Genomic DNA, 27,188 nt, shown 5'->3' on the forward strand with positions numbered 1-27,188 from the left:
CGCTATTGTTATTTCACTGCCGCTCTTTAATTACTTGTTACTTTTATCTCTTATCCGTATTTTTTTTAAACTGCATTGTTGGTTAGGGGCTTGTAAGTAAGCATTTCACTGTAAATTCTACACCTGTTGTAACCGGTGCATGTGACTAATAATAATTTGAAGTTCAGTATATTACATCAAGACACTGATGAAAATCAATCTGATCATGTTGAGTCATCTTATCAGTTCATTGTAGCAAGCCATCAAATGTATTTCTCAAACAAGCCCTTCTGTGTGGCATATGGTACTATGGCTGCGTCTACACAGGCAGCCAGATTCTGATCTTTTGCCCAATTGTTGGTCTTTTGACTATGAAGATTTACGGGACAGAGAATCACATCTTTGTGAAAAACTGTTTCACAACACAGCACAATGGCCAATTTATATGGAGATTAGCCTGGAGCCATTTTCTCTGTTAAATCCTACTCAACTAAGCTTACATTAATAACATATTACTGTGAAGCTTTAAAATGCTGTAAACTGTGATTTTCTCCAGTAGGCTTTAATTCAACTCAAATTACAGATATTGTTTTTGCACAAATTGAACAGTTTATTTGCAACATTGAAACAGTAAGATACAATTGTATAAAAATAAAGAGAAAACTAATTTTTTTTAAAAGTGGTTTGTGATCTGTACCGAAGACAAGGAGTACCATATATTTGTTTAATAACTATTAGTCTTTCTCATCGTTATCTAAAGCAGCTTAAAATGAACCAACATTCTCATAATCTGCTTCCAGTTTCTGAATAGCTGTCTAGCAAAAAAACATGTTTTCATTCAAAATGCAATTTTGGCAATATCACAGTTTTCAAAGTGATTTGAGGATTTATGTCCAGTTAATATGCTGACAACACAAATTATAAAAACTAAAAGGTCTCTAAACACCAGCATAATCTTGTTTGTTCTGGAAGAGATAAGCCCTACAGTGTCAAATCAACATCATGTTCTCATGGCTTCAGACCGCAGGATAAAAAATAAAAAAAGCGTTTTGGGTGAAAGAGAAAAAAGAAAAGTAAATTGGCAGCACATTCAATAGAATGACAAAAAAAAAACCAGCTAAATAAATAACAATAGAACATTGTACCATACAACGTGCTCCGCTAACTTTCGCAATGGCGCAGCATACAAAGAAAGTGGTTTAGCAATGTAGACCTGATGCTACAAAAATACTGTTAGAAAAAAGGCTTTTTTTTGTGTTCCTCGCAATATGCATCCACACTGCCTGTGATTTGAGTGGACACGTTAGTTAGTCAGGAGCCATTTTTCTTTTTTTTGTGGCAGTGTAGCGGCAGTGGCAGTTGTTGTGGCAGTGTGGTGATGCAGTCCTTCATGTACATTCGATAAATCGGCTTTCTTGGCTCTTTCATTAAATACACATAAGTCTAGTCAATGGAACCTCGTCTCCAAAGTATATACAGCACAATATAATACACATTATTATATAACAGCAGTGAGTCATGTTAAACAGTCTGCCCTTTGATTCACACCGGCTGGTATCGTACCAGAAGAAAACGGTGTCCTTTTAGTTGAGTTACCACATCAGGCCATACAGTCTTACTCGCTGTCATGACAGTCCACACACAGTGCTGCAGTTAGCCGTGTTCATGTAAAACCCCATGGCTCAAGAGTGACCATGTAAAGGCTACATTGTTCTCAGGTAGAGTGGATACGGTATGTCAATAGGGTGAGGTGTGGTTGACTGTGCTCAGATAGGGGTGTTGGGAAGATGCCCATTGGAGCCCCTCGGCGTGCCGTTGCACACGACCCCGGTGGCTTGGCCGTTGTGGGCCATCTGCCCATTCCGCATGCCATTGCTGCATGGCGACTGATCCCCCCGAAGGGCCTCCCGCTCCTGAGAGCCACCCCTCTCCGAGTCCCTCCCTGGGGTGTTGGCCTGGGGTGCCGTCCTGCTGCGGCAGCGCTGCCTCACGCTATACAGCGTCATAGTTAGCAGAATACTAACGCAGCACGCTAGCAGTACAGACACCACCACCAGCTCCATCAGGTAGGTTTGCCCCAGCAGCAGCTTCTCCCCTCCCCGCCACTTCGCCTCAGTCTCAGTCTCCCCCGACTGCTCCACCCAGAAAGTAAAGTTCCTGCTGGTCCACCTCGTGGTGACCGGAGTCTCCCTTGCTGGCGCGGTGGGCTCCGGCTCGGTCTGCTTGGGCCCAGTCAAGTGAGGAGTGAGCCTTCCTCCTGAACCAGCCTGGGTGGATGGGGGGAGGGCTGGGCTCTGGGGGCGTGTGGTCGTCATGCCAGGGGCAGTGGCCTGAGGGGTGGGGCTGCTCTTCTGCTTTACCTGGTAGATGGCCAGGTTCTGCTGGAAGCCGTTCTCTGTGGAGAGACACAGGTAGTGGCCCAGGGTGGCGGGCGTGGCCAGGAAGTGCAGGCTTCCATCCTCCAGCTGCAGGTAGAGGTCTGAGGAGAGGCGGCTGTTGGGTCGCTCCCAGTGGCGGTGGGCCAGGCTCGAGGCCTCTGGGCACTGCAGTCGCACCACCTCATTCAGGGACACAGACACCAGCTCACCTAGGGGAAAGGAGTCTAACAGAAATCAGGAGTCACTGACTGAGGCCCAAGCTTAGACTGAGCCGGATGCTAGTTATGGCAGTTGGCGGCTAAGCTAGCGGCTAGCCCACAAGCAAAGGCTTGAGCACACACACACACACACTGCAGTGTGTATCTATGTTTTCATGGGTTGCATGTTGTCAAAATATTGTTCTGAACATTCGTTCTAGATTGATGACTGAGCATTCTACTCAATGCATCCTCAATGAGTGCTGATTAAGATTTCATCACAAGAGCATTACGGTGGCTTCGAAATACTATGACATTCATAAGGAGGCAAATAATTAGTAGGAAAACCTTTTGTCATCATTTTGTTGTCACCAGATTGACTTTAGATGCAGTATAACACTAGTTAGCTAGCTAAGATCGAGGGGATCGAGGCCACCGGATTTTAGCTAGCTAATGTTAGCATTGCTAGTTATTTTTGACAAACGTTGCTAGCTAATGACAACATTGCTTTCTGACTAAAGTACATTTGACGACATGATAACGCTGGCAAATGTCATCATATTTTCAGGCACTATGGTGTAATTTAGACAAAAGAGTAGTTAGCCTCCATCCAGAATGGCTGGGCTTAGCACCACTTTAGGGCACCACTATGTTGGTGCAACCTATGAATACTATACTATCTAGCTATACTAGTCTGACGGGATAAGGATAAGTATGAAGATGTGTGATTCTCACCTGCTTTTCCTTTGTGCAGTCCAAATCTGGATTTGGGCGAAGCACACGCCTCCTGCACATTCCCTCCTTCCACATCCTGGCCTCTGTAGAAGACGAGATAAACACTGTCAGTTTGTGTGTGGGTATATTTGTTTACGTTTGAGTTTGTGTTATTTATTCTGTGCGTCGGTCCATGCAAAGTTCCTGTTTACATTCTGGTTAACTCTATAATGATGCATAAAACATACTTAAAAAAAAAATATATATATATATATATATATATATATTATTCACTGTATCAGGGATAGCGTAGCGTACACAGACGTTTTGGCATTACAGCCTTCTTCACTGTGTAGGTACAAATTATTGTATTATTTTTTAGATTGGGATTACGATCTTGTCTCATCGCTGCAACTCCCCAACGGGCTCGGGAGAGGTGAAGGTTGAGTCTTGCGTCCTCCGGGATCGAACCCCAGGCTGTAGTGACACCGCAACACTGCGATGCAGTGCCTTAAACCGCTGTGCCACTCGTTAGGCCATACAAATCTTTTTTGAATGAAGATTTGTACCTACACACTGAAGAAGACTGCAAAGCCGAAACTTCTGTGTACACCATCTCTGATGCAGTGAATATTATTATTTTTTATATATTAAAAAATGAAGTAAGCTTTATGCGTCATCTTTCTGAGTGCGGACCCATCACACTTTTTTGCTTTTCTGAATTCACAGGTTTTAAGCACCAACTACACTTCTGGGAGAGTGCAGTGGGCTCTATAACTCTATAATGTAAAAAAATGTATTTATAAAATGACCCAATGAAAGTATCTACTCTACCTACACCCTAAATAAATACCCATTAAATGTTATTCTGTTAATTCTTAAATATTATGGGCCAGTTTAAAGTTTAAAGGACACATTAAGCCTACTCCTGCACTAAGAAGCATGTTCAATGGAGATTATCAATTTAATGTTATTTTTAGTAGAGGAATAGTCTCATCTGTGCAGGGAATACAGCCCTGAAGGAAATAAATGAATTCCACAAAATCAAACGCAACGGCCTTTATCCAAAAGTTATTTTTAACACCCGGCTCTATGCAAGTATCATATTACACTTGCCATGGTACATTCTATTAATCTATTTGATTGGTGTTGTGCCTGCTGAGTGGAGTGGTTGTAATGTAACATGATGGGGTGTGACACTCACGCGTTGTCCTGGATGCTGGTGGCGTGGGTGCAGACGTTGACGGAGGGGTCCCAGCCACAGAAGGGATCCCGGGACAGCACACACTCGGCACAGCTCCAGTAGTAGGAGCAGTTGGAGACCGGGACCCTCGCCACGCCTTCTGATGAGCCCACAAACACCACACCCTGTGGGGGTGAAGGATAGCATTAGTGCTAATTCGCTAATGTTAGTGTACATGGGAGATAAGGACAGAACCATGTTAGCATTAATATACACTTAATGAACAATGGCACAAACTGATGATTGGGTAGTAATTAAGAGAATAATTAATTTAAACTAATCTTGTCCATCTTGGTTAAACCAAGGCGCTCTCAACACTGGGGTTGTGGGTCACGTACTGAATATAACACCTTCAACTGATAGTTGCTTTGGATAACAGTGTCCGCTAAATGACCATATTTTAGCTCAGTCAGAAAACAAAGATTCTCTGCGACATGGTGTGACCCTTACTTGACATGATGTCCTAAATAACTTGAGTTCTACAGCCAGCCATACTGAACCAGAACTAAACCGTGCACACCTGGAATACATTTGTCACACTGGAGAGCTGCGTTGTGATATACACACCCCATACAGACAGCTTGCCACTGTTATGTGTATTTAATGAAAGAGCCAAGAAAGCCGATTTATCGAATGTACATGAAGGACTGCATCACTACACTGCCACAACAACTGCCACAAAAAAATAAAAATGGCTCCTGACTAACTATTAACTAACGTGTCCACTCAAATCACAGGCAGTGTGGATGCATATTGTGAGGAACACAAAAAACAGCCTTTTTTCTAACAGTATTTTTGTAATATCAGGTCTACATTGCTAAACCACTTTCTTTGTATGCTGCGCCATTGTGAAAGTTAGCGGAGCACGTTGTACGGTACAATGTTCTATTGTTTTTGTTTTTTCTTTTTGTCATTCTGTTGAATGTGCTGCCAATTTACTTTTATTTTTTCTCTTTCACCCAAAACGCTTTAAAAAAAAATCCTGCGGTCTGTGAAGCCATGAGAACATGATGTTGATTTGACACTGTAGGGCTTATCTCTTCCAGAACAAACAAGATTATGCTGGTGTTTAGAGACCTTTTAGTTTTTATAATTTGTGTTGTCAGCATATTAACTGGACATAAATCCTCAAATCACTTTGAAAACTGTGATATTGCCAAAATTGCATTTTGAATGAAAACGTGTTTTTTTGCTAGACAGCTATTCAGAAACTGAAAGCAGATGAGAAAGTTGGTTCATTTTATTATTTCTCTCGCTCGCTCGCTCTCTCTCGTGTAGCAGATCCGAGAGAAAGGGCTTATCAGGGCTAAAACCATGGCCTTCTCTACTGTCATGCTGCCTCGGACACATAGTCCTGCAAAACCTTACCAACTTCTGTTACTTTAGCCTACACTACGGTGTTCAGTGTACACTTAATAGTTCAACGGTCCCAAAAATGAAACAATTTGTATTCGTCATCAGTATTTCATTATGTGTGAAGGCTGTTAGATAAACTTTGAAATATTATATGCAGTGGTAATACAAATGTTTCACAGAGTTTCTGCATGTGCAATTGACTTTGTGTCTATTCCGTGCTAACCAATCACCTCGCACTTCACAGACGGCATGAAGCCAGCAAGTGACACGGACTCCACAGGCCATGTCCATCTGTCAGTCACCAGCAGATGTGACTTGATTGGTTGAGACCTCTGGGCATGCTGGTGAGGTTAGAGAGCAGATGAACCCAGCGCACGCATACACACACTGACCCCTCACCAGGGCCTGCCTGCCTGCCCCACCATATGCATCACACGAAGAACTAGCGTGAAACTCGCTCCACTGTCGCGTGATTCACTGTGTTATACTTTAATGCGATCTGTTCCTCAGGGGCGAGCAATTGCTTGCCTCGCTGTGAAAGGAACTGACAAGGCCGTCACGCATGAGGTGACCAGATGTTTGGTTGTGGGGAAGGTTGAGGGAAGAGATGACAGGGGCAGTTAATCTACAGGAAACATCTTCTGAGAGCTTTGGCGACAGGGGGATTCACAGTTTGCCTCATGCACGGTTGAAGCACTAAAGTTAAGTGCCAGCGGGTTCTGAATTAAAATGTTATGTGACAGCGAGGCGAGGGTAAAGTGGAATGAGTACTCAACTTGAGATGGAGAATATTTAATGACTAGAACGGTACCTTTGATATGGAAAGCAGGAGGTTCTTCACAGGTTGAGGCTGCTCAAAGACCTGGATCTCCTCAATGATGTGTGCACCCTTCTCCAGCAACACTGCTTTGTGGAGGTAGCCCAATTCTGAAAGCAAGCGTTTGAAAGAAATGACTAACACGGTAATGGTGTGCACATGCATACATGTACTGAGTAATACAGTCATATTTAGGCCGATTCCAGGTCAATTGCCTGCCACACCGAGTTAAATAAATGTCCAGTACCTGTGAGCAGGAAGAGAACGGTGAAGTCCTTGCCATTGGCGGCCTGTACTCTCTGGGTGACCACATGGCTGTAGCGCTGGTCAGGTGACACCATGGTCAGGCTCCGCCCCACAGGGTGTACGCTGTCATCCGCGAGGAAGTTTTCTTTGACAAAGCGAAGGGTGTTGTCTGAGGCATTGTGCAGGCCACACTGAGATGAGGGAGAGACAAATGGGATTGAGCCAGGCACAGCTACTGAGAAACATCCAGCTGTGTGCCAATTGCCTGGTCTGGGAGTCATCCACAACAATTATGTTAAGGAGTTTGAGGAAAAACGTTGAATAAAGAAGACTCCAAAGTCTTAAAACTCCAATATCACATTTATTATTCCAATGTGTGGAAGTCTATTCTTGCTGAACATCAAACCAGGCCATGCTTATGATCGAAGGCAGTGGTATTCAAACTTTTTCAACAGGGACCCCATTTTTTCCACCAGGATTTCTGGGGACTCAATTTCCCCCCCAAGAATTTCACCCCATCCCAAATCTGATGACACAACTTTAAAATCTGTACATTTAGATTTTTACAACAACAAATAACCTTCAATTAATTGCATCTTCATCTCTTCATCAAAATGAAAAGAAACCAATAAATACATTTACTCAATAAAATTGTATCTTTCAAATGATCTATCTCAAAAAGGTTAAGATAACTACAATCTGGTAGCGGCTAAATTTGTAAAAACTTGAACACCCTTCTGAAATTACACTCCCATACAATAATCTGTACTCTGATAAATGTTTTACATTTAAAAACCACTGATGTAAGGCATGGCTGATTTAATCCTCAATAGGGAGACAAAACAATATGTCAATGAATCTAAGACAAATCAGAAACTTAACATCTACCTGGGCAAGGATAAACACTGCATTCTCCCAGCATTGTTTTGTCTAGAGAAGTTGTTTTAACTTCATATGTATATTTTCCTTTTATCCAACTTCTTAGAAGAAGCTAACAAGCCAATTTATTTCTGCTAACCCTCTGGGGACCTCTGTCATTCGAGACGGGGACACCGCTTACCTCTCCAGGGTTGGCGACCTTCTCCTGAACCCGCATGCTCCACCGAAGCGTGTCCCGATTCAGGACCTTGTAGTTGCCTGCGAAAACCGCTTTGATATCGCCAAGGCGGAACGCACACACTGCCGACTGCCCTGAGTTCACCGACCTAGTAGAGCACAAACATCAAAGACACTTGCGGTCACAACCATGCAACAATCTGGTAGCAGCTAAATTTGTAAAAACGTGAACACCCTTCTGAAATGCACTCCTTGTTTCAAAAACCCTCGACACACCAACCAGTCTTTCAAAAACAAGTGGTCTTATTTGACAAATCTTTTTCAGGGATTCAAATAAAATTCAGTTCAATAGTAGTTGAACTAGTTCAATACTAGTTCAATACTGAACTAGCAAGGTACAGGTAACTGACAAAATAAAGGAAACACCAACATAAGTGTCTTAATAGGGCGTTGGGCACCACGAGGCAGAACAGCTTCAATGCACCTTGGCATAGATTCTACAAGTGTCTGGAACTCTATTGGAGGGATGCGACACCATTCTTCCACAAGAAATTCCATAACTCAGTGGGGGTTTTACAGTGGCGTGCTTTCATGAATGCCAAGTGAAGCCACGCTTCCGACCAAAAAAGATTTAAGAAAAAAAAAACATAAAATAATGTATTTAGTCTTTTCATAATTTCCTTCAATATGCAAGAGGCTGAATATATCAACCACAAAAAAAGAGAGGGGGGGGGGGGTCTAGTTTGGATTTGGCGTCACTCCTATCAAATCGCATTGAGAGCATACCTCATTGACAAAAACAACTTGAATTGTTGCATCTCATTGTGTTGTTGTTCTCCAGTGGTTATCTAGCTAGCTAAAATTGTCCCCATCCTAAATCGCCATGGATTTGGACTTGTGGTTTAACTTAATTCTCCGTACTAGCCAATGATTATAATGGTGATTCTGATCCAACCATTAATTAATAGATTGTACCCCTGGCCTGAGAAGATGGAAGTTCAATACGCACCCACCTACAGAGAAAGAAATCTGAACCATGGACAGCCACATTATATTTAGCTTTTGTTGATTGGACTAAATAGTTTTTGGTATCTTTTAGTTGTCACTGTATTAGACTAAGCAGAGGTGATTTGATGATGTTGAAATGGTACTGGAATAGTGGAGGCAGCTCCTGTTTTCTTTGAGACTTGCGGTAACTCTCCACGGTTCTAAAATAAATAGTTGTTTAATGATCTGAAAATGTCAGAAACATTAACTTGCTTGCCCATGCTGTAGGTCATGTAACTGTTTGTTACATGCAATATGCTTTGTTGACTTCACCAGAAAGAGGATGCTCTCCGGTTTTGTGATGAAACGAAGATGTGGTTGAATTTACTTAAGGTATATGAACTAACAGGTTATAGAGCAAACAACGCAATTATCACAATACATAGGTTGTAATCTGGCTTTTTTTTTCTTCTGGCTTCACCAGTGATTTTACCCACGCACCACTACTGGTTCCCATAAGTGTTCAATTGGGTTGAGATCTGGTGACTGAGACCTGTACATATCATTAAGACCTGCTAACAAGAAACCGTTGCCATTCCTACGGGAGACTGTCAACAGATGACTTCATCCCATTCATAGCGTATAGAATGTATAAACTACTGACCACTGAGAGCTGAAGATGCCGAAGAAGAGGGTGTCGTCCACTGGGGCGCCCTCAGGTGGCGGGAGGGTGACGATGTCCTGGATGACGTTGTAGGGCAGCTCGTTGTCAGACTGGCACAGGAGCTGGGCTTTGGCGAAGGTGGTCCAGCGTCGTTGCAGGGTACGCTGGCCCCCTACGTCACTCTGGGACGGACAGGAAATGGTTGAGAGGATTACCATTAACACGCATCCGCACACACGCAGGCATACAACCACACAATCAATGGTTTACAAACACACAATAATGCATCTCTTAGGGTCTTACCGTGCAGACTTGGGCGATGCGAGATACAGTGAACTTGTCAATGAAGTCGTACTCCCGGCCCACCTCGCTGAAGAAGAAATAGATCTTCTCTTCGCTGGGGACAAAGTTGGAGCTGATGAAAGTGGGATCTGGAGAAAAAGATTGAACAATTGGCTAGACTAATTGAGAGATAAGTGCGTTACTGAAAGCTGGTTAGGCAAATTAATTAACGAAGGAATCATTGGAAAGTATTCCAGACGTATTGTTTAGGAGGCTTAATCAACACCAAACAACTTATCATTCAACGATTTCCTTTAAAAAAAATAGAGTGCTTTAAAATACCTGTTTAAATACAGAAGTCAAAATGTACATTTCCTTTTAGTTGTGATTTATGTGGAAAAGGTTACTTGTAGGTATTTCTCCCTCTGTCACGTCTTGCTAAATATCCAATATATGTAAGAGCCTTGGGGGTGTGTGTAATACATCATGAGTAGTTTGTTGCAGACACGTACCCTCCAGCCAGCCCAAAGTGTCGTCCAGCTTCAGATCAACATGGCCGCCCTCGCTGAGGTGACGGGAGATGACCGGCCGGTTTCCCATGTAGTCCGCTACCGTTCCAGTGTACAGCTCTCCATCTAAACACACACACACAGTGAGCGTCATCCAGTACGAGCCCATGTGTGCCTCAAACATGTGAATCTGAGTAAACATACAGGAGAATGACATAACAGCCAAAGCTGAAAAATTCCAGAGTGCAATACCTCTATTAATGATAGAGTTGTACTGGCTTTGGATGACAACAAGGTCATTGTCAGAGGAAAGAAAAACGATTGTTGTACAGTCAGTGCATGAAATCATTATGTACTGTACTTGAGATGGCCTTCCACATCAAGACACAATGCCTTAGCAGGTGACGACAGATTCTGTCAAGGCTTGATATTTATTGCGAGGGATACAAGATGTTTGCAATGTTGGAGACAGATTCTGCTGGGGGCAGATTCTCACAATCAGTCAAAATTAAAAATGGTAAGTGAAATCACAATCTTGTAAACATAAAATGTTAATTATGGCCATTGGCAGATTTATAGGCCTGATCAGGATACATATGCAAAACTGCTGCCCACCCTCCTGTAACGTTTGCTAGCAGTCACATGTCGCCCACATAACGGTAAAGACATCAGGCCAAGGATTTATTGACAAGAGGATTATCCGCGTCTGCTCTTCCTCTCTCTCACACAATCACAGATTAAAACAGCACCACTTTATCATGGCAATCTCCACCCCCTTCACGCACACTATTCTTTACCCTACAATGATACGGGACAAATATGATGACATTGAAGAGACCAAGAAGTTCACATGGATCCCAATCCCCCGGATCCCAAGGCACTCCTGTAGATCTGAAAGGATTGGATTGGTTCAAGCAATATGTTAATTGCTTCATGTTGCCTTCTCATTCGTTGGGTAAATTTTTTTTGCCAAATAACTCAGACCTGTCAAATCCTTTCAGATCTCAGGAGTAGACACCAGTATACCATGACATCGTTGGTTCCGTTCAGTGCATTGAAAGTCATTGGGTTGAGTGACTACATTGACTGGAGCGCCGACCGCAATGGAACACTTCCTGGAGAATGTGTAAGGCTATGTCGTCATCATTGCCCTTTGCCAATTATATTTCCTTGTTCGTTTGGCTACCCCCTCCACTTCCTGTGAGTCATCTCTTACCGACGGTGATGGCCGAGTTACGTTGGTAGGGGTCGTAGGGGCAGCGACCTCTGCCCTCCTCTGGCTTTCCGCTGAGGCCCGTCACCAGGGAGAACGTCTCAGAGTTCTGTAAGGAAAAGAGCAGAGCAGGGTCACACCAAAGGTCATGACTCATGAGGAAGCCTACGCTAATCCGTGTTTAGTGCAGTTTTATCAAAGACCATAAGAGTTACAGACCTGCTACACTGGACACTTCATTTTCTGCTGAGCATATGCCACGAGTAACACCCTCCCCCGTAGTCAATTAATCCTGCTACAATGGCCGTATGAGCGAAGCGTCCTATTGAAGCGTGACAGTAGGCTTGGAGTCTATTTTCTGCTAATTGAACATCGGCTCATGAGGGTAAATACATGATTAAGTGGCTTGAGCTGCCAGTGTTGCTCCTAAAAACCTACAAGTGTTATTAGGCTACTAGAGATCGTAACCTCTCCTGTACAACCTGGCAGAAATGTAAAAATGACTACTAAAGAAACACATGCTTCTTTGACGCTAAAGGATGCTTAATTCTAGCTAAGTATATAAAGGAGCAACCGAATTGTCTTTATCTATACCACAGACGGAGATAGATACAAGTGTAGCCCAGTCTTGGGAATCATTATATGTGAGGGATGTCCTGTCTGAGTGGCCTGGCTAGCGTTGGCTATGTGCGTGTAGTAGGGCAAAGCTGCCAGCATCAACATGACCTGAGTTAACAGGCTGGACTGGTGGTCACGCGAGGATCCATCTCTTACACATTATCACACAGAAATGAACACACACAGTCTCAGCCCCTGGGCATCTCACTCCGGGGGCGAGCCAGCAGAGTATGAAAACATTGCTGGGGCTGGTTGTTGAGCTCAGTACCGCACATATATAACTGGATTAAGACATGATCAACCTCGTGTGAAGCACCGGCACGCACGTTTCTGAGCAAAAACATGACCTACAGCCGTGATGTTCTTGGCACTAATGTCGTTGCCATTGAATATCTAATATGGGTTTACTGTACAGCCCATGACCAAGCACCATTACCCTCTTAAGAGAGTTGGAGAAGATGCTCAGTGGGTGGGAGAGAGGTGAAAGATGGAACAAAAAAACGAATAGAGAGAGGGTGAGGGAGGCAGTGACGGAAGGAGAACAAATAGGGATAAACAACCAATAAAATAAGCTTGAGACAGTGATAAATGCAAGATTGTGTGGGATGGATACTAAAACCTGTTAAGTTCTTGTTCTCCTCACTATTTGCCCTTGAGTACACTGCTTGGATAACACTGAATCATACATTCGGTGACGATAAAGCTTGTTTTTATTTGAATATGGAGTATGAGAAAAGTATTTTAAGAAAATAATCTATGTAGGTGTGGGTTACAATATACTGAACAAATGTATGTCACGCCAGTAAAAGATTGGAGTAAAAGTTACATGGAGAAGGAGAAAAAAGAATCTTACGATGTAAGTGCAGCGTGGGCTAAAGGCGAAGGTTCCACAGGCGTACATGTGCGTGGAGTTGAGGAACTGCAGCACCCGGATGAAGTTGGGACAGTCCGTCTGAAGGGGGGACAAGATAGAGATGGATAACTTTTTTTAAAACAGTGCAAATAACTAGGTACAGTTCCTAGAAATGTGAGTGCAGGGAGAGATGGAGAAAACCAAGACATGTTAATGTTGTAAAACGGTTTCCTAATCCTGGTCCTTGAGGCACACGCTGTGCTACTGTCTGTCACTCCAGTCTACACAATACTCTTGTCCTAGGAACTGTAGAATTTAAACTTTGGCCAAGTTTGATAGGTGATAGCCAAGCCAAATAAATAAACCTCCAAAACACAATGAGCATCCAGAACCAGAACTGGGTGACACTGCAACAAAGCTCATGTCAGTCTGCCTAAAGATAGAAGGTAAGGGGGAGGAAGCACCGTTAGCGCTGGTAACCCTAATCCTATTACTTAGTTTAATGGAGCCACATGTGGAGGCTTACTTCATGGAAGACCTACATTACAATAAGCCATGGCAGTTCCTTGTTTCTGCCCCAACAACGTTCATTCCAATTAAGGCCATTGGCGGCCGAAACGTCATGTTTTTAACTTGAATTAGATCAATTGTGAAGTTTTTATTGCGAGAATTGCGCATATTCTCCCCCACCACACACACACTCAGACCAGCTTGCTTCGCATAATTTCTTTATCCCTCTGTAAGATATAACTTATCATAGCTCCTTCCTCAATCCTTAATCATGAGATATGGGGCATGTTGGTAATTATGACATATTTACCTTCGTGCATAAAGCTGTGCAAGGTACCTTCGTGTATAAGCGCTTGCATAATGTTCGAAGAGGATCAAGTCTATATTATATAATGGAATTGGTCTTTCTTTGTATGCATGGCCATTATGGTCATCGCTCATCTGATTTATACTATGGATGTGTATTGAATGGCTCTGTTTGACCTGTCAGAGGAAGATATGTCAAATGTAGCTAAGCCCATTGCCTGTGACGCAACGTCAGGGGTTGCGTTAAGAGTTCAGAAATCTGCATTTTCAAAACGCAGACCGTCCCAAAAAAATCTGTTTTAAAGCATTTCACCTGCATTTTATTTTGAAAGTCAACCGTTTTTTTTGTCTTCAATACAGTGATCAGAGGCGTGCAACTATAGTTTTTCTTCACAGTAAATACATTAGTACACATTCGGCAGAAAATAGCTTCATCAGATGACAACAGAAGTGCAACACTATTTGGCCTGCAGCTACACAAGTAAACGCGTTCACAATGAAAAAGCAAGGTCTTTTTTGCAAAAAAAAAACATATTTCTAATGTTGATCAAAAGAAAGTAGCCATTTACATGTACTAATGTTTTGCTTGAAGTTAATCTAGCATTTTACCGGAGAAAGTAGGATACACAGCAAAGTACCAGAGAAAAGTAGCTACACAGTCAGATTGCTGTCTGCTAAAATAATGCCTGTTTGTGAATTCTCATCCAAGTGGAGAAGTGCAACGGAAGCACAAAGTTAGTCTGATGCTGAACAGAAATCACAATAAGAAGCATTTTACATCTGTGTTTACAAAATGCAGCAAGACATTTCTTACGCGTTATGTCTTCTGTGAAAAACGCAGATTTCTGCATTAACGCGAACCCTATACCTACAGGTCCATAGGTCTGCTAATCCCTATTGGCTAAGACCATCTTGTATCAACTTCCTCCTTTTGTATTGCAAACACATTGACGGCCAGGAAGCCGGTGTAAGTTACCCAATCAATCAAATAGTAAAAAAAAGTTCCATTAGGGAATTACAGTCTTGGTGGATAGTAGTGGAATGCAGCGACAGCTGTGCCTCCGGTGAGTCATGTTTATCCTCCCTAAGACCGACCCGCTTGCCCAGCCTTATATCGCCCCACCTACTTGCTTTGTTGTTTTAGTCATTTCTAATTCTAACGTATTAAATTATTTATTTAAGTTCTAAAGTTCAAATGAAGTGCTATTGAAAAACCTTGCGATATTAATTGCTTGGCCAAGATCAAATCTAGGGGGAAACACTTGGCAGCATGTGGCATTAATAACGCTAAATGGGTGGATTGTATGAGCCAGGGTTAACTTGCCTTTTTCTTGCCCTTCATGGAACATTCGTCCAGGTCCTTCTCTGAGGGGGACCAGTCCAGCTGAGAGAAGGAAGGGTGAGAGGTCAGTGTTAAGACTGTTGAACCAGCTGTGTTTGTGTTTCACATGACAACCGCTGCACTAAACCACTGGAGGGGGACAGTTCCTGCAGCATAGACGGGCCCTAGGCAGTGTTGAATATTTCCCAATAGAAAACTGCTGATCGATATAGCCTGCATGAACTGTCGGGCTTAAGTATTTTCCCACAAAATCTGGTGGGCTTATGCATGACCTTTAAAGCTTATGGGGTCTATAAAGCTTCATGAAGTCTCATAAAGCTCATAATACTACGTTAATAACGTGTTGATAACACGGGTGTAAATGTCAACGGTAAAATGTCAACCCCGCACCTTGCTCCTGATCACAATGGCGTCCTCCTGGCTGACATCCAATGAGAGAACTGCGTTCCGTGCTCCCACAAACAGCGTGTCGCCGTCATCGCTGAGCAACAGTGTCGTGGTGTTGCCGACGTCCGAGCTGTCGAAGTGGCTGAGACACCTCCCGGGTGTACCTGTTACGCAATAGATTAAAGTGACAGGCATTAGGCTTCCCTTTCACATTCAAAATGAAGTGCATACAGATAGAGCTGGACCTTCGTATAAATCAGGGAGTATCATACGGCTCAGATAGTTGGAACATGGTGTCAGCCCCACAGAGGTCGTGGGTTCAAATCCCACATATGCTATCCATGTTGGATTCGAGTAGCTAGTAAATGGTCTACAAGAATATTAGCTTAGGCCTACATTTTCAAATGTTATTTGTCACATGCGCAGAACACAACAGGTAGACCTTACAGTGAAATGCTTACTTACAAGTCCTTAACCAACAATACAGTTAAGAAAAATAAGTGTTAAGTGAAAAGTAATATATATTTTTTTATAAATAATTCAAGAACAGCAGTAAAATAACAGCGAGACTATATACAGGGGACAGCGGTACAGAGTCAATGTGCGGGGGTACAGGTGAGTTGAGGGAATATGTACATGTAGGTAGAGGTAAAGTGACTATGCATAGATAATAAACAGAGAGTAGCGGGGGGGGGACCTAGACTTGACGCTCCGGTACCGCTTGCAGTGCGATAGCAGAGAGAACAGTCTATGACTGGGGTGGCTGGAGTCTGACAACTTTTAGGGCCTTCTTCTGACACCGCCTGCTATAGAGGTCCTGAATGGCAGAAAGCTTGGCCCCAGTGATGTACTGGGCCGTACTCACTACCCTCTGTAGTGCCTTGCGGTCGGAGGCCGAGCATTTGCCATACCAGGCAGTGATGCAACCAGTCAGGATGCTCTCGATGGTGCAGCAGTAGAACCTTTTGAGGATCTGAGGACCCACGCCAAATTTTTTCAGTCTCCTGACGGGCAATAGGCTTTGTCGTGCCCTCCTCACGACTGTCTTGGTGTGTTTGGACCATGTTAGTTTGTTGGTGATGTGGACACCAAGGAAGTTGAAGCTCTCAACCTGCTCCACTACAGCCCTGTCGATGAGAATTGGAGCGTGCTCGGTGCTCTTTTTCCTGTAGTCCACAATCATCCCCTTTGTCTTGAGCACGTTGAGGGAGAGGTTGTTGTCCTGTTGTCCCTATAGGCCGTCTCCTTGTTGTCAATTAGCCTATCAGAAGCGTCTAAAGCCATGACATCACTTTCTGGAATTTTCCAAGCTGTTTAAAGGCACAGTCAACTTAGTGTTTGTAAACTTCTGACCCACTGGAATTGTGATACAGTGAATTATAAGTGAAATAATCTGTCTGTAAACAATTGTTGGAAAAATTACTTGTGTCAAAGTAGATGTCCTAACCAACTTGCCAAAACTATAGTTTGTTAACACCTAAGTGTATGTATGTATGTGTATGTGTATATATATATATATATATATATATATATATATATATACACACACACACTTATTAAAATCGGCACAGAGCTTCACTATGACAGCTTTGTGTTCAGTGATTCCGAAAGGTGCCTGTGTATGTGTGACATTGAGCTGACGAAGAATACACAAAGCCACTTCCTGCTTAGGGCAGTATTTCTGGTGAGGAGATGAGATCTCGGTTTTATAAGAGATAAGATAAAGAGATTTGGAGTGATGTGCTAACAACAGCGGAAACATCCATGTACCGCGGCTCAGCCATACGACTAGCTATTGAATGCATGCACAGAAACATACACACAGTCCTTACTCAAACATGGCCACACATAAAACAGAGGTGTTTAAAACACATGCACACACCCTTAAATTTAACACACAGGCCTTGAACACAGCACAATTGCATGCGTGCATAGTGATCTATACGTGTGGATGCCTGACAAGTACATCAGTGTTCTGAATTGTTCTAACACTTCTGCTTACAGAACAGAGGCACTGCCATCCAGAAAACTGTTATGATCTGTTACAATACCTCCTGTCAAGAGAGAACGCGTAAGCCTGGGGCATCAGAAGTTACAGACGACAAAACATTGACAGCATTAATGAGACTTGAACAGTAAGTGCCGTGAGTGAACCCAACAAACAGCTTTAGGCAATTCCTCAAAACCAATCAGCAGCCAAACTGATTACATTGATTAGGCCTATGTCACGCTTTCACAGACACGGTTATTTTTGAAGACTTGTGAACGCATTCGTTCTACTTTCGCATGGCTTTCCTGTGTTCACAGCTGTCAGACACACGGCTGGTGGACAAGACTAGTTCCGCTTGAACTCTGAAGAGTAGTTTTTGCAACAGTACAAAGTTTGGTGAAATATGGGTTTACTCTGTATGAGCTGCAGTGAAAATAACGTGGTGGTGTGACTGGTTTGTGTCATTGTAGCAGAGAGCTTGGGAACCATTTACATCGACCACTATACTTAGCACCCTAGAATCAATGCAACGATCATACGACTGAATCATAAAGATGTTAAAAATGACGCTTTTGAGAAGTATTCTCTTCAAGTCTTAATTTCCTTGCAATGAAAGCAAATTCTACCTCTGGGTTCACAAAGGTTAAGCAATCTGAATATTTTATGCAGTAACGTCCTCAAATTAGTCATGTATTCAGCCAATAAATATGTTTTGAACAGACTACAGCCCTACATGAAAAAATATGTGATTCCAGTTGATAAAGTTGGTGTTAATGTAGCTAAGGTAGTCAAAACTTGTCATTAGGCCTGGGGCAAGGTTGCCTCAGGAGCATTTGCCACCCCTCTAGTTTAACACTGGTTTCATTGTGTGCAAGGTCACCTTTCACCACTCCGTCCTTCTCCAAGCTCTGTTAGCAGGAGACATCTCGCAAAAACGCCAGCTCAGCGATCAAGGTAATTGTTTGTCCTCCATGCCCACCCCACCTATGAAGTGGCTCTTTCCAGGCCCTGGGCACACAGTGCTCCTTTGTTGTGGAGGTCATGAGAAAACCGCTTCAGCTTAGGAGTTAGTGGAGAACGTGAAACAGCAAAAATCAACTGTTGCTTGTTTGTCTGGGCAAGGCCTCCTCCACACGGCCTTACTCAGGACCCCTGTGAATCCCGTGCCAAGCTTCCCGGGGTTGCGGACAACATTTCACTTGAACAGTTGCCAAGGACTGTTTGCTTTACTCCTCGGGCCTCATTACATTTACATTTAAGTCATTTAGCAGACGCTCTTATCCAGAGCGACTTACAAATTGGTGCATTCACCTTATGATATCCAGTGGAACAACCACTTTACAATAGTGCATCTAACTCTTTTAAGGGGGGAGGGGGTTAGAAGGATTACTTTATCCTATCCTAGGTATTCCTTAAAGAGGTGGGGTTTCAGGTGTCTCCGAAAGGTGGTGATTGACTCCGCTGACCTGGCGTCGTGAGGGAGTTTGTTCCACCATTGGGGTGCCAGAGCAGCGAACAGTTTTGACTGGGCTGAGCGGGAACTGTACTTCCTCAGAGGTAGGGAGGCGAGCAGGCCAGAGGTGGATGAACGCAGTGCCCTTGTTTGGATGTAGGGCCTGATCAGAGCCTGAAGGTACGGAGGTGCCGTTCCCCTCACAGCTCCGTAGGCAAGCACCATGGTCTTGTAACGGATGCGAGCTTCAACTGGAAGCCAGTGGAGAGAGCGGAGGAGCGGGGTGACGTGAGAGAACTTGGGAAAGTTGAACACCAGACGGGCTGCGGCGTTCTGGATGAGTTGTAGGGGTTTAATGGCACAGGCAGGGAGCCCAGCCAACAGCGAGTTGCAGTAATCCAGACGGGAGATGACAAGTGCCTGGATTAGGACCTGCGCCGCTTCCTGCGTGAGGCAGGGTCGTACTCTGCGAATGTTGTAGAGCATGAACCTACAGGAACGGGTCACCGCCTTGATGTTAGTTGAGAACGACAGGGTGTTGTCCAGGATCACGCCAAGGTTCTTAGCACTCTGGGAGGAGGACACAATGGAGTTGTCAACCGTGATGGCGAGATCATGGAACGGGCAGTCCTTCCCCGGGAGGAAGAGCAGCTCCGTCTTGCCGAGGTTCAGCTTGAGGTGGTGATCCGTCATCCACACTGATATGTCTGCCAGACATGCAGAGATGCGATTCACCACCTGGTTATCAGAGGGGGGAAAGGAGAAGATTAATTGTGTGTCGTCTGCATAGCAATGATAGGAGAGACCATGTGAGGATATGACAGAGCCAAGTGACTTGGTGTATAGCGAGAATAGGAGAGGGCCTAGAACAGAGCCCTGGGGGACACCAGTGGTGAGAGCACGTGGTGCGGAGACAGATTCTCGCCACGCCACCTGGTAGGAGCGACCTGTCAGGTAGGACGCAATCCAAGCGTGGGCCGCGCCGGAGATGCCCAGCTCGGAGAGGGTGGAGAGGAGGATCTGATGGTTCACAGTATCAAAGGCAGCCGATAGGTCTAGAAGGATGAGAGCAGAGGAGAGAGAGTTAGCTTTAGCAGTGCGGAGCGCCTCCGTGACACAGAGAAGAGCAGTCTCAGTTGAATGACTAGTCTTGAAACCTGACTGATTTGGATCAAGAAGGTCATTCTGAGAGAGATAGCAGGAGAGCTGGCCAAGGACGGCACGTTCAAGAGTTTTGGAGAGAAAAGAAAGAAGGGATACTGGTCTGTAGTTGTTGACATCGGAGGGATCGAGTGTAGGTTTTTTCAGAAGGGGTGCAACTCTCATGAGACCTGATCTGTGTGAAGTCATGCTCTGCAGAGAGTTTACGTCTCAGCACGTGCCTGCAAGGGTGTGGAGTCTGTGATGATTCATCTGGCCATGCATGGGTGTGTGTGTGAGAGAGTGCAAGAGTGTGGCGTGTTTGTGGGTGACATCAGCCAACGGCCATCATTCATACCCAGCCCATCTGAACTTTGAGGTTTTGGGAGAAACTTCCAGTGTGCTGTTGGCCCACCCCAGGGAGAAACTTCCAGTGTGCTGTTGGCCCACCCCAGGGAGAAACTTCCAGTGTGCTGTTGGCCCACCCCAGGGAGAAACTTCCAGTGTGCTGTTGGCCCACCCCAGGGAGAAACTTCCAGTGTGCTGTTGCCCCACCCCAGGGAGAAACTTCCAGTGTGCTGTTGGCCCACCCCAGGGAGAAACTTCCAGTGTGCTGTTGGCCCACCCCAGGGAGAAACTTCCAGTGTGCTGTTGGCCCACCCCAGGGAGAAACTTCCAGTGTGCTGTTGGCCCACCCCAGGGAGAAACTTCCAGTGTGCTGTTGGCCCACCCCAGGGAGAGGGAGATGTGCCCAGTAATAATGAGTGTGGTCTATGCTTCAACAGGGATGTGCTCCTCCACTGGGATTCTCGCTCACGGAAGTGATTGCTCCAGGAAATGGGAGGATGGCAATACACATTAATTAATTAAGTGAGAGAGATATGCCCTGTGAGAGGAAATGTCCAGTGGAGAGAGAAAACGAGAGAAGACAGAAATAGAAAATTCACTCAAACTATCTTTTGGTATTTTTTTTCTTCCATTAGTCCACTGTTGATACAGTCCCAAAATGTTGTGCATGTCAGCAATCAAGTTTTCAAGATATAGGACTTTCAAAAACTGGACTGTAATGTGGCAAGTTACAAATAGCTTTTTGACAGTCCTATATCTTGAAAACTTGATTGCTATTTTGTGACTGCATCAATAGTGGATTAACAATATATATATTTTTTAGAACTTCTGGACATGAAAGTTTGATATTTTACTATTTCAAGTGAAGTCAGTGTGACTCTTTAAATGTAAACTCTTCTCTTTAGCTCATAACCTGCCACATCTTCCACTCCAGCTGTGTTGCGTTAAAATACCTGTCTGAAAGGCACCACCCCCTCACCTCAGGGTCTGATATGGGTTGTCTCTCTCGGGTGCTCAGTTCTGGTTAATCCAGAACTGAGCACCCGAGAGAAGAACTGGACTCGGGCCAAGAACTGGACTCGGGCCAAGAACTGGACTCGGGCCAAGCCATTTGTGTTCCAGATCTCAGTGCGGTGTACACACACACACACGGGCCAGACTCGAGGTCCGACAGTGAACATTTGATCAGCACCAATCATGTTAGACTGTTGTCACAACCAACAGTCTCTTTGGCTGGGACCCCATTTTCATATCAAAACTGTTTTGCGACCCCACCATGTAAAAAAAAAAGTGATGTAATCAACGGCCAATGTTTACTTCTTTAATTGGGGCTATTACAAACAGTATATTACAAATCAGTCTGACAGTACTTTTGATAGTACAGTAATCCCTCGTTTATCGCGGGGGTTACGTTCCGAAAATGACCCGCGATAAGTGAAATCCGCGAAATAGAAAACTTTTTTTTTTTTTTTACAATTAGCAACTATTACATGTATACAAATACAGTGACTCACGTGTAGGCCGTTTCGTCGACATTATGGGTTTAGGAGATGTTCGAAATTACAAGATAATTTGGCCAACTTAATGTAAATTTGCCAAGCTGTTTTATGTACGTACACATAACTGCACGAGACGACAAAATGATAGCACAATTCGTAGCATGTTTTGATACAAGAAGCGGGAGTGAGTTTTTAGCGAATCAGAATGCAGAGCACAATGCACCAAAAAAAAAAAAAAAAAAGCATTATGAAAATCCGCGAAATAGCGAATCCGCGATAAGTGAACCGCGAAGTGGCGAGGGATCACTGTATTTCAATCTGAAGGAAGTATGGTTTGAAGTGACTGAAATGCATCAGAAAGGTATTGGGAAGTTCAGAAGATCAGGCAATAATGGTGTATGATTCTCTACAGCAGCATCTACTCTTCCTGGGGTCCGGCAAAATTAAGGCAGTTATACAATTTTAACAACATTACATAATTCATAACACACTAAGTGTGCCCCCTCAGGCCCCTACTCCACTACCACATATCTACAACGCAAAATCCATGTATAAGTGTGTGTGTGTATAGTGCGTATGTTATGGTGTGTGTATGCATGCAGGCATGCAGGCATACATGCATCTATGTTTGTGTTGATTCACAGTCCCGCTGTCCCATAAGGTGTATTTTTACCTGCTTAAATCTGATTTTACTGCTTGCATCAGTTACCTGATGTGGATTCGAGTTCCATGTAGTCATGGCTCTATGTAGTACTGTGCGCCTCCCATAGTCTGTTCTGGACTTTGGGACTGTGAAGAGACCTCTGGTGGCATGTCTTGTGGGGTATGCATGGGTGTCCCGAGCTGTGTGCTAGTATTTTAAAAACAGACCGCTCAGTGACTTCAGCTTGTCAACACCTCTTACAAAAACAAGTAATGAAGTCAATCTCTCTTCCACTTTGAGCCATGAGAGATTGACATGCATGTCATTAATGTTAGCTCTCCGTGTGCATCCAAGGGCCAGCCGTGCAGCCCTGTTCTGAGCCAACTGCAATTTTCCCAAGTCCCTCTGTGGCACCTGACCACACGACTGAACAGTAGTACAGGTGCAACAAAACCAGGGCCTGTCGGACCTGCCTTGTTGATAGTGTTAAGACAGAGAAGCGCTTTATTATGGACAGTCTTCTCCCCATCTTAGCTATTGTTGTATCAATGTTTTGACCATTACAGTTCACAATCCAGGGTTACTCTGAGTTTAGTCACCTCAACTTGCTCATTTTCAACATTATTCATTACGAGATGTAGTTGAGGTTTAGGGTTTAGTGAATGATTTGTCCCATTTACAATGCTCTTAGTTTTGGAAATATTTAGGACTAACTTATTCATTGCTACCCATTCTGAAACTAACTGCAGCTCTTTGTTAAGTGTTGCAGTCATTTCAGTTGCTGTAGTAGCTGACGTGTATAGTGTTGAGTCATCTGCATACATAGACACTGGCCTTACTCAAAGCCAGTGGCATGTCGTTGGTAAAGCTTGAAAATAAAGGGACCTAAACAGGTACCCTGGGGAATTCCTGCTTCTACCTGGATTATGTTTGAAAGGCTTCCATGAAAGAACACCCTCTGTGTTCTGTTAGACAATAAACTTCTTATCCACATTATAGCAGGGGGTGTAAAGCCATAACACAAGTTTTTCCAGCAGCAGACTGATTGATCATGTCAAAAGCTGCACTGAAGTCTAACAAGACAGCCCCCACAATCACTTTATCATCAATTTCTCTCAGCCAATTATCAGTAATTTGTGTAAGAGCCATGCTTGTTGAGTGTCCTTCCCTATAAGCATGCTGAAATTCTGTTGTCAATTTGTTTACTGTGAAATAGCATTGTATCTGATCAAACACAATTTTTTCCAGAAGTTTACTAAGGGTTGGTAACAGGCTGATTGGTCGGCTATTTGAGCCAGTAAAGGGGGGCTTTACTATTCTTGGGGAGCGGAATGACTTTAGCTTCCCTCCAGGCCTGAGGGCACACCCTTTCTAGTAGGCTTAAACTGAAGATGTGGCAAATAGGAGTGGCAATATCGCCCGCTATTATCCTCAGTAAATTTTCCATCCAGATTGTCAGACCCCGGTTGCTTGTCATTGTTGATAGACAACAATAATTTTGTCACCGATTCCACACTGACTTTACGGAATTTAAAAGTACAATTCTTGTCTTTAATAATTTGGTCAGATATTGTAGGGAAACAGAAGACACATACGTGTTCCTGAGAGTCTTATCGTTCAGTGAAGGGTCATAATATTTGTAGCTTAAACCTTCCAAAAGATAGAGCCACATTTTTTGAAGAAAGAAATGCTCTGTTTATTACAACCTCATCTAGTGGCAACCGGAGGTTACAGACGTAACCCTTGTTTAAAGAGCCAACACTGCCATAGATCCTTAGATCCTTCCCCACCCCCTCATCCTCATGCAAGGACATAGATCCTCACCCTGCCCCACCCTAACTCCACCCAGCAGCTGTAGGCTCAGGCTAGGCCAAGAGGTACTGTATTATGGAAGCATGCTACATCAGGTTTTACTCACGTGCAGTTTATCATTTTCACTTTTCACAAAGGAATATCCACTCAAACTATATTTTGGTATTTTTTCTTTAGTCCACTGTTGATGCAGTCACAAAATAGCAATCAAGTTAAGATTTAGGAATGTCATAAAGCTATTTGTAACTTGCCACATCATCATTACAATTCGGTTTTTGAAAGTCCTATATCTTGAAAACTTGATTGCTGAGATTCACAACATTTTGGGACTGCATTAACAGTGGACTAATGGGAGAAAAAAAATACCAAAAGAAAGTTAGTGGATTATTCCTTTAAGCCAACTGTTTCAGTGGCCCGGTCTTTCTCATATGTTGTTTTTCTCTCACCCACATTTGCTCTCCTCTCACTTTTTCCCTCTCCCCCTGACATTTTCTTTCACATCCACTCACAGAGCATTTCTCTCTCTCTCACACTCATTCACTCATTCATGTGTATTGCCACACACATCATTACTGGGAACATCTCCCTCTACCTGGGGTGTGCAAAACGCACACTGGAAGATTCTCCCACAACCTCAAAGTTCCTCTACACTCAGAACAAAAGTATACAAAAATACAAACACAGGTCTTTCTCAGTCTGACTGGGCTGGGTATGAATGATGTCCGTTGGCTGATGTCCCCCACAAACATGCCACACTCACACACACCCATGCATGGCCAGATGAATCACAGACTCCACACAGTTGCAGGAACGCGCTGAGACGTAAACTCTCTGCAGAGCATGACTTCACACAGATAAGGTCTCATGAGGCCCGAGGAGTAAAGCAAACAGTCCTTGGCAACCGTTCAAGTGAAAGGTTGTCCGCAACCCCAGGAAGCTTGGCACGGGATTCACAGGGGTCCTGAGTAAGGCCGTGAAGAGGAGGCCTTGCCCAGACAAACAGTTGATTTTGCTGTTTCACGTGCCTTCAGACAGGTATTTTAACGCAACACAGATGGAGTGGAAGATGGGGCAGGATATCGGCTAAAGAGATGAGTTTACATTTAAAGAGTCACATTGACTTCACTTGAAATAGTAACAAACATTCGTATCTAGAAGTCCAAAACATCTGTGAGCTACAAACAAACACTTCACATTGTAGAATTAGCCATGCGAGACATTTGACAGACGGAGTGAATACTGCATTTCCCGACTACAGTGTTGCTCTATGGGTCATGGGTTGGTTACTCATGAATGAGCAACAGCTGGGCTACTGTGTGAGCAGTCACCCATTTAGAAAGAGAGTGGAGTGGGGGAGGGGCTGTTGTTGCGCAACACGGTAGATAAGACCTGTCATCCTGGGGATTAGGATGGATCCCGTCCCGTATCTGTCAGCACGCGTCATCATCCCTCCGCTATCTGGACACACATACAGACACACACCGGGGTTTAAGGCTCGTCTCAGTGAGGAAATGAAGAGACCTCAGTGGAAACTAATCCTAAGAGGTTATTTTCTCTCACACACACACTGAACACAATTGTGGATACAGGACCCATGTTTCTCCCTTTCTCTTGGCAATTTGATGCCATTTTGAATCGAAATAACTACCGTGATGGACATCCATTTCTCTCCATTAATGAGATCAACACTTGTGTGATTCCTTGTGTCACACTCCCAATAAAACATCACTCACTAAAACTTGTGTATCTATAAAATGTGTGTGGGTGTGAGCGCACGCATGTGTACACAACTCGTGTTCCACATTGCGTGACGGCTACTACATTAGTGGCTGGCTCCAGCCGACTGAGGCCCCACTGTCTGAGACCGAGTGGTTAAGTAAAGCCTGATGGAAATGGATGAGCGAGTTTGCAAACAGCAGAAATGTACTGCCCAAGGGCATTTCCTCAAGACCAACGAGACGAGGAACTCCAAAAATCCTCATGTCAACACAACAAAAATGAGTGAGTTCTGTAAAGTGATAGTCAGGTCTTCGCTGATGGCCAACTCAAACACTATTCTGTGGAATTCTAAACAGCACAGAGTAGGGTCACAAGGAGTTTAGCTTGTAAACGTGGTTGTCCATCTCAACCATGTATCTTGGCTCTCACACACTATCAAAAATGTGTTTGTACTCATTTAGCTAACAGAGAGTGAGCAGAAAACACATTTTTCACAAATTAGTTTCTGCACCTGCCCTGAACACCTGAGGTAAACATTTCTACACCATATTCTTAAAACGAGTCAATTCTAGACATCTAGACCAGATATTGCTGTTAATAAGCTATGCCTGGCAAACTGGGAGAAAAGCATAAAATACTTATTATACTGATTTGACCACAGGTCTAACATACTGTAAGACAAACCGCTTTGTAAGTTAGGCGATTCCTGTACACAAACGCCAATAACGCAATGTTATTGTGAGAAAATGATAAGACTACAACTAGTGATACACCGATATGACATTTTTGGCCGATAACGATATCCGATATTTTCCTTTACAAAAATACCAATATAACATTTTTTTGCGGCCTTTAAAGCATTCTAGTACAGTTAAAAAGTTGAACACACACCTGACCAAAAAGTTATTTTCTAAGTATTTAAGTGTC

General features: G+C 43.8%; 1 protein-coding gene across 5 annotated transcripts in view; it reads right to left on the reverse strand.

Moving 5' to 3' along the window:
• Positions 1-520: 520 nt before the first annotated feature.
• Positions 521-27,188, reverse strand: part of LOC139558614 (semaphorin-4A-like) — a 51,268-nt gene continuing 24,600 nt past the window's right edge. For 4 of the 5 annotated variants that reach the window (XM_071373850.1, XM_071373847.1, XM_071373849.1 and 1 more), the window contains exons 3-15: positions 15,661-15,821; positions 15,253-15,312; positions 13,113-13,211; positions 11,645-11,750; positions 10,432-10,554; positions 9,941-10,068; positions 9,638-9,819; positions 7,991-8,135; positions 6,932-7,121; positions 6,679-6,794; positions 4,473-4,636; positions 3,290-3,372; positions 521-2,581 (exon numbers count right to left, since the gene is read on the reverse strand). In XM_071373850.1, coding sequence (XP_071229951.1) covers positions 1,746-2,581; positions 3,290-3,372; positions 4,473-4,636; positions 6,679-6,794; positions 6,932-7,121; positions 7,991-8,135; positions 9,638-9,819; positions 9,941-10,068; positions 10,432-10,554; positions 11,645-11,750; positions 13,113-13,211; positions 15,253-15,312; positions 15,661-15,821 — 2,393 coding nt within the window. In that variant the 3' untranslated portion in view covers positions 521-1,745. The remainder of the gene's footprint in view (positions 2,582-3,289; positions 3,373-4,472; positions 4,637-6,678; positions 6,795-6,931; positions 7,122-7,990; positions 8,136-9,637; positions 9,820-9,940; positions 10,069-10,431; positions 10,555-11,644; positions 11,751-13,112; positions 13,212-15,252; positions 15,313-15,660; positions 15,822-27,188) is intronic. The other variant, XM_071373851.1, reaches the window with a different exon arrangement.

This window comes from Salvelinus alpinus, chromosome 29, assembly GCF_045679555.1.
Source record: "Salvelinus alpinus chromosome 29, SLU_Salpinus.1, whole genome shotgun sequence".
Taxonomy (NCBI): domain Eukaryota; kingdom Metazoa; phylum Chordata; class Actinopteri; order Salmoniformes; family Salmonidae; genus Salvelinus; species Salvelinus alpinus.